At 49.9% G+C, this 8,399-nt stretch overlaps 1 protein-coding gene across 1 annotated transcript; it reads left to right on the top strand.

Annotated features, from left to right (window-relative positions):
- Positions 1 to 751: 751 nt before the first annotated feature.
- Positions 752 to 5,836, top strand: LOC130479945 (uncharacterized). The gene is made up of 5 exons (XM_056852298.1): positions 752 to 972; positions 1,156 to 1,294; positions 2,066 to 2,208; positions 2,742 to 2,794; positions 5,049 to 5,836. The coding sequence occupies exons 1-5, from the start codon at positions 761 to 763 to the stop codon at positions 5,834 to 5,836; spliced, it is 1,335 nt and encodes a 444-aa protein (XP_056708276.1). The 5' UTR covers positions 752 to 760.
- Positions 5,837 to 8,399: the final 2,563 nt, after the last annotated feature.

The raw sequence follows: 8,399 nt of genomic DNA, 5'->3' as shown, positions 1-8,399 counted from the left end.
ATCCGTCCAACCCCCCACCCAACCCTCACATCCTTGCTGTTCCTTACCCACACCACTTTTTCTTCTCTCCTTAATATTGACAGCAATATGTGTGGCTTTGTGGAGTACCTGATTAAGGGTAAATCAAAGATGCCAACTTGGAAGGCTTTAAGAGGGGAGTGGACATGTTCATGGAGGAGAGGGCTATTCATGGCTACTAGTCAAAATGGATACTAGTCACCATGCATACCTGTTCTCCAGTATCAGAGGAGCATGCCTGTTGTATTGGGTGCTGTGGAACACAGGCAGGACAATGCTGCTGCAGTTCTCTCGTATGTGGGCTTCCTAGAGGCACCTGGTTGACCACTGTGTGAACAGACTGCTGGACCTTGGTCTGATCCAGCATGGCTTCTCTTATGTTCTTATCTCTTTATTTGTGAGTCACCCTGGCTTTTTGCTGGGGAGGGTGGGATATAAATTTAATAAAATTAAATAAATTTATGCCCCACTTTCCCCCCCACCAGTGCAGAGCTAAAGTAGCTTACATCATTTTCTCCTCCATGTTATCCTTATAGCCACACTGTGAGGTAGGCTAGTCTGAGAGAGAGAGAGACTCTAGCCCAAGGCCACCCAACAAGCATCTGTAAGGACTATTCATTGCTCTCTCCCTTGTGATGCCAAAGAGAAGTATGTATGTTATACTGAGTGGGCAGAATCCAGGCTTGGGGGGGGATAATGGAACCCCTCACTTGTATTTCTTTCCTTCAGGCCCTGCTGCAAGATGGCAGCAAAGAAGCTGCGTGTGGCAGTGATTGGGGCGGGAGCAGCGGGGCTCTGTGCTGCCCGCCACATCCTCACCAACCCAGACGCTTTCCTTCCTCCAGTGGTGTTTGAGGCCTCTGACCAACTGGGAGGCACCTGGGTTTATACGGAGCAGACTGGAGAAGACGCTGAGGGATGGCCCATCCATTCCAGCATGTACCACGATCTCAGGTAGCAACTGAGGCCCTGACTGCCAGTCTCTGAGACGCCGTGCGTGTTGCCCGTGCAGCCCTGCGGGTTTGAGGTTTCAGAGGTGGGAGATGGCCACATTAAGTAGGCATGGGATGGCACAGGGGAGCAGAGGTAGGTTGGTACTAATTGGAGTGGGTGGGATGCCTCCTCTCCGGCTCCTAGGACCAACCTTCCCAAAGAAGTCATGGCCTTTCCGGATTTCCCCTTCGACCCATCTCTGCCATCGTTCCTGCATCACTCAGATGTGCTGGCCTACCTGGAAAGCTACGCGGAACAATCTGGCATCCAGGACCATGTCCGGGTAAGACTGAGGGGGGCACAGTGGGGGCCTTGGATGGCGTGGCTGAGTGGGGCCCACGTATCTGTGAGGACTGGGGTGGCAGGCCACTGAAGAAGGTGTGCCTGGGTTTTATCATGGACTTAGCTGCGAAACCTGTGCTGGGGCTCAGCCGTATGATCTCTGAAGTTACGCTAAAGGAGTGCCTTTGAGCATGCTCAGAGCCAGCGTGGTGGAGTGGTTAAGAGCGGTGGTTTGGAGCGGTGGAGTCTGATCTGGAGAAATGGGTTTGATTCCCCACTCCTCCACATGAGCGGCGGAGGCTAATCTGGTGAACTGGATTTTTCCCCACTCCTACACATGAAACCAGCTGGGTGACCTTGGGCAAGTCACAGCTCTGTTAGAGCTCTATCAGACCCACCTACCTCCCAGGGTGTCTGTTGTGGGGAGGGGGAGGGAAGGTGATTGTAAGCTGGTTTGAGACTCCCTTAAGTGGTATAGAAAGTCGCCATATAAAAACCAACTCCTCTTCTTCTTAGCTCACCACCGAATAATCATAACCATTCCCTAGCAGTAGAGACATACTTCAGCCCCACCACCTTTTGTTTCAGGGCTGTTCCCGGCATATTCTGAGCTTCCGTTTCCCCAGCTTTTCTGGCCTTGGAGCAGCAGCTTCTCAGGACCTAAGGCTCCCTATATGCCAGACATCCCTTGTGCTCCCTGCTGCTGGGTCTTAGCTGGTTTCCTTGTGGCCTTGACGATGCCCAGATCTGACCTTTTTTCCCCCCACTCAAGTTTCGGTGGCAGGTGGATGACGTTCGTCCTGTGCTGGGGGAGGAGGGCACCCCAGATGGCTGGGATGTCAGAGCAACTGTGCGGGGATCAGGATCCACACGGCACGTCTCGGAACATTTTGATGCCATCATGGTCTGTACTGGGTGAGTACTGGCTAGTCGGGGATGCAGTCGGTAATTGTCTGGCCCTGCCTGGGCTGGGGGAGGCACTGGATAATAGGTTGGTCTTTGCCAGTGCGAGGATGCCAGGTTTGAAGAGGCACATCTTGGGCCTAGGAAGCTTAATCGGGCTGGAGTCTAGGGTAAAGGAACCCCCCCTCAGCTAAACCAGGCAGAGGGGTGGCCCAGCTGTGTTCCCCGATTCTTTGCAAACCAGTGAGGCAGAAGGGGGCTAATTGGCCCTTATGCTGGGCACACACATGCACACAAGCCCTCCAACTAGAGTTTCCAGGTTTCTCTTTGCCACCGGCAGGAGGTTTTGGGGGTGGAGCCAGAGGAGGGTTTGGGGAGGGGAGGGACTTCAATGCCATAGAGTCCAATTGCCAAGGCGGCCATTTTCTCCAGGTGAACTGATCTCTATCGGCTGAAGATCAGTTGTAATAGCAAATCTCCAGCTAGTACCTGGAGCTTGGCAACCCTACCTCCAACTTATATCGCCAACGGTCTTGTTTCTGCAGCCATTACGCCATCCCATTCATACCTCCCGTTCCTGGCCTGGACAGCTTCCAAGGTAAGGCCTAAACCCTGCTCATTCTGACCTAGATAAGAGAGTTTCTGTTTCTCGTGACCAAGCCTCTCACCAGAGCCACTGGCCACCTAGGCTGCCTCCACGTGGTGAAGATTTCCCATTGAATAGTCATTGCCCTTGAGAATGCAGAGGCATCTGCAGTGGACAGCAAAGCACAACCACGTGGGGGGTATTTCCTATACTTTCCTTAGTCATCGCCCCTGTGCCACTGGAGGGGTTTTTGCTGGCTTTTCTTTTTTTATCTTTGTAGTTGCTATATGACTATAGCGCTGCAGCAATAGCAAGAACTGATCTAAAAAAAAAAAAAGAACCTCCGGGGCACAGTATGGTAGAAGAAGAAGAGTTGGTTTTTATATGCTGACTTTCTCTACCACTTAAGGGAGTCTCAAACCGGCTTACGGTCAACTTACCTTCCCCTCCCCACAACAGGCACCCTGTGAGGTAGGTGGGGCTGAGAGACTGTGACTAGCCCTAGATCACCAGCTGGCTTTGTGTGTAGGAGTGGGGAAACAAATCTAGTTCACCAGATTAGCCTCCACCACTTATGTGGAGGAGCTGGGAATCAAACCCGGTTCTCCAGATCAGACTCCACCTCTCCAAACCACTGCTCTTAACCACTACACCACGCTGGTAGGCACAAGAGAGATACTAAAATGACACCGATCTGAGTGGGAGGTTTGGAAATGTGCACCTTTCCATCCAGGTGGCATGCTAATCTGCTTTGACTGCATTCTTTCAAGAAACTTCATGGCAAAGCAGGTTTGGGAAAGGTCAGATGAAAGAAATGGGGGAATCCAAAAAATGGATGACTGAAGGAGAACGTTGTGGGGATCCTCAGAAAAACACCACTCTGGCTTGGAAGCCAAGGCAGAGCAATACAGCCATGTGGATTGAGTGCGGTGAGATATAAATCCTAGGATAAATTTAAAATACACTGGACCCCTCCCATCTGATGTCACCCCCATATGCTAAATAAATCCCCACCAATCTGTTGCCCTGTTTTTGCTGGAGTACTTGGAGCATTTTTCTGGGCTGCTCTGATGTCTTCTGCAATTGCGCCACTATGTCCACAGAGATCCCTGTACTCTGAAAAGAGGGACAAATAGGGATCAACCCCATTAAAATAAGAAACATTACATTTGCTTTAAAAAGAAGAAGCAAAGAACCTTTTCTGAGGGAACGATGAGCTACTGTGCAAATATGAAGGTCTCGGTTGGAGTTGGCTTTATTCGCAATCCTAATCCTACTGCATTATTCATTGGATTGTTTGTTTGTTTAGAATATTTCTGTGCTGCTTGAAGTGTCTTACAATTAAAGCAAGTGTGGAGGAGAGCGTCAGATATCTGTAGGGTTTGGAGGAATAGTAATTCCAGGAAGAGGTTGCGTCAGAATTTATGTATATGTTTAGATATTTATACCCCACTTTTATCCCCAGTGGGTACCCACAGCTGCTTACAACACTGTTCTCCCTTCCCCCCGTTTTATCCATTGCTCACTGTTGTTTTTACCTTTCCTGCCTTCCTGGTTGGAGTTCACTGGGAACAGCCACTGAGCAAAGTCCTGTTCGCCGTTAGCTTGGCTATATAGTACTCACTCGGCACTATATGAACACTCCTAGCTGCATTGCACTGAGTCTGTCCATTTAGTCCAGTTTTATCTGCAACAGCTCTCCAAGGTTTCTGGCAGAGAAAGGCCTTTCCCAACAGGGTAGGGGCTGTGGCCCAGCGGTAGAGCACCAGATTTGTGTGCAGAAAACACCAGCCTCAATCCCCATCATCTCCAGTTAAAAGGATCAGGTGCTAGGTAATATGAAATACCTTGACCTCAGACTCTGAGTCTTGATAGATTAACAGTCTGGCACATTATAAGGCAGCTTCCTATGTTCATGTGTGCAAACAGTTCAACGTCTTCTACTTGCTCTTGGAATCATAGAATCATAGAGTTGGAAGGGACCACCAGGGTCATCTAGTCCAACCCCACTCCTTTAACTAGAGATGCTGGGGGCTGAACCTGTGGCCTTCCTGATGCAAAGCATTGAGCCATGGCCCCAGAAACTATAGCAAGGCCCTGCGGAAGAACAGAAAGGAGCACTGGGCCTTGGGACCTTTGTACAGAGTAAAGCTTATACAGTGGGTGTATGCTAGATCTGAGAAGAACTCTAGATCTGAGAAGAGCACAAGAATGCCCAGCTCTCCCTTTGAGCTTCTGCCAACTCCATCTCTTTATCCCTTTCTAGGCTGCCTTCTACACAGCCACTCGTACCGCCGCCCAGAGCCCTTTGCGGGCCTGACAGTAGTGCTGGTGGGCGCTGGAGCCTCAGGGGTTGACCTGGCCCTGCAGCTCTCTCCCGTGGCTGCTCGTGTGGTGCTGAGCCATCAGGGGCCACCTGTGCGCGGGCTGCCTGAAAATGTCCTGCAGGTGCCCCGGCTCTCGAGGGTGGCGAAGGAGACGGTGAAGTGTGACGACGGCTCAGAGCTGCAGCCTGAGGCCTTGATTCTCTGCACTGGCTACCGGTACCGCTTTCCCTTCTTGGCCTTGGCCCAGCTGGGTTTACAGGAGACGGACTATGGGGTAGGCCCCCTGTACCGCCACTTGGTAACCCCCCAACACCCTTCCCTGATCTTTATTGGCCTCTGCCAGCTCATCTGCCCCTTCCCACACTTCCACTGCCAGGTGCTGTTTGCGCTGGCAGTGCTCCGGGGCCGCTGCCGCCTTCCTTCCGCAGCTGAGATGGAGGCTGAGGCCCAGGGGCAGCTGGACCGATACCTGAGGGAGGGGGGGTTGGCTCGGCACTTCCTGAGGCTCAAGGCTCAACAGTGGGGCTACGCGGAGGAGCTGGCCCGCCTGGCAGGCTTCCCCCCTTTACCGCCTGCGGTCCAAGCGATCTATGAAGCGACACGTGCCAGGCGATTCCAGAACGTGGGCACCTATCGTGACACGACATACCGGCTGTTGGGTGCCGACGCTTGGGAAGAGGTGTGGGATTCTGGCAGAGACCCAGAAGGCGATGGAAAGGCAGAGTGAAATGTCTTCCACTGTGGACGTTGGGATTTCTGTACCCTCTGCAGGGGACTCTTTTGTGGCTTCCCCCACCCAGGGCCCAACTCCGGACATAAAGGGAGCAGGACCGAGAAGAATGAAGTTGGGAGAGAAAACGATAATGACCCCGGTGGCCTTGTAAAGGCTGGCGAATGCGCTGGAGCACCAGGTGTTTGTGTGGGCCAATTTGAAACAGACAATGCGCATGGCCAACGTGGTGTAGTGGTTAAGAGCAGTGGTCTGGAGGGGTGGAGTCTGATCTGGAGAACCGGGCTTCATTCTCCACTCCTCCACATGACCGGTGGACGCTGATCCGATGAACCGGGTTGGTTTCTCTACTCCTCCACATGAAGCCAGCTGGGTGCCCTTGGGCTAGTCACAGTTCTCTCAGCCCCACCTACCTCACAGGGTGCCTGTTGTGGGGAGGGGAAGGGAAGGTGATTGTAAGCCGGTTTGATTCTCCCTTAAGTGGTAGAGAAAGTCATCATATAAAAACCAACTCTTCTTCTCCATGGTGGATGGGGGGGGGGAGATCTCTCTCTCTCTCTCTCTCTCTCTCTCTCTCTCTCTCTCTCTCTCTCTCTCTCTCTCTCTCTCTTTCTCTCTCTTTCTCTTTCTTTCTTTCTTTCTTTCTTTCTTTCTTTCTTTCTTTCTTTCTTTCTTTCTTTCTTTCTTTCTTTCTTTCTTTCTTTCTTAAGATAAATGAATGTGTCCTGATAACTACACTCTGAAGATCAAAATAAACAAGGCCCTTATTAATAGTTGGACAAGCAACCCGAGTAATGTTTAATTTGCACAGCAGATAGATGCTTGGTCCTAGCAGTCTAGCCAGCCCTACTCTGCTTCAGCCAAATCAAGAATCTGCCTAGATTTTTTATTTGCTTACTGCATTTATACCCCATTTTCTCTCCAAAGGGGACTGTGAGGAAAATCATCATGGGTAGCCGGGTTAGTCTGTCACTAGCAGTAGAAAAGAGCAAGAGTTCCGTTGCACCTTAAAGACTAACAAAATTTCTGGCAGGGGATGAGCTTTCGTGAGCCACAGCTCACTTCTTCAGATACCTGTGAGGTAAGTCAGGCTGAGAGTGTGACTGGCAACAAGGTCACCCAGCAAGCTTTCATGGCAGAGTGTGGATTCAAACCCGGGTCTCCAAGATCTTACTCTGACACTACACCGTGCTGGCTCTTGGCCCAAGTGTCTATCTAGTCCACCATCCTGCTTCCCACAGTGATCAGCCTGATCCCTCTGGGAAGCCCACAAGCAGTACAAGAAGGTAGCATCCTTCCCCTGTTGTTTACACCTACCCTTCTGTAATCAGTCTGGTGAGATATACTGCCTCTGAACATGGAGATTCCATTTAGCAATCTTAGCCATTGGTAGACCTATCCTCCACAAATATGTGAATTCCCAGCTTTCATTTAAAAAAAGATACAAGAGGAAAGCAACTAGAAACTATTTTTTAACGAAGTTGGGAATTCAGAGAGCCTACGAATCCGATAGTTATAACACTTTAACAATATTCGGTTGCTGACTGGGGGAAAAACCCTCTGGGTGGTGGGGAGAAATGTCTGCAGCAGGATATGGGGTGGGGGGGGGGGGAGGAGGAAGATGTGGATGTGGGCAGGACAAGAGTCAGACTTTCCTGTCCACATGGGGCACCATTCGAGCGTTGTTACAATCTTACCAGCATTGCAGAAGACTCCCCTCTCACAAAGGTTCTGTCCCTGCAACAGTGGTGAACCAGAAACACTGGAACATGTCCTTCTCAGGGGTAGGTACTATAAGGAGAAAAGGGAGAAGATTCTTGGCCCTCTTTTAAGAACATAAGAAAGGCCCTACTGGATCAGACCAAGGCCCATTAAGTCCAGCAGTCTGTTCACACCGGCCAACCAGGTGCCTCTAGGAAGCCCACCAACAAGAAAGAGCACTGGTTATCCTGGCTTTGTTAGAGTTGAAATCCTTCTTAAGGATGGATTTTCTCAGATAATAAAGTTAGTGGCCAAGTTTTTTAGAATAGTATTTAATTATAGGAAATCTAAATAGAAAGGAAAAGTTGTAGAGGGGACTGGTTGTTTAAATTTATATCGTTGACCAGTTTTTAAAGAGAGTAATATTTTGTGTAGTGTTTTAATCAAATATATTGTTTTATACTTCCAGTTTGAGTACACCACGTAACTGCAAACATGTTCTGCTTGGTCTAAAGACCGTAACAATAATAAATAATAATGCCAACATTGCAGCAAAACAGGGTTAGGAAGGACTGATGGAAAGACAGGAACAATCTGAAAGGTGCATAGGAGCACCAAGATGCTAAGGGAAGGCAAGAAGAAAACTTGCTTCACAACAACAAGCCAGGACAAACAGCCTGTATGTATGTGACTTGTGTGTTTCCACAGTGCCTAGACAAACAGCAAACTAACAAGTCACAGGGACCAGACGGTATTCATCCTAGAGTTCTTCAAGAACTCAAATGAGAAATTGTTGAACTTCTAACAAAGATATGTAATATGTCCCTTCGATCAGCCTCTGTACCAGAGGACTGGAGAA

This window comes from Euleptes europaea, chromosome 7 (genome assembly GCF_029931775.1).
Source record: "Euleptes europaea isolate rEulEur1 chromosome 7, rEulEur1.hap1, whole genome shotgun sequence".
NCBI lineage: Eukaryota > Metazoa > Chordata > Lepidosauria > Squamata > Sphaerodactylidae > Euleptes > Euleptes europaea.
Note: the sequence above shows the minus strand (reverse complement) of the source record. Positions and strands in the feature narration are given on the sequence as shown.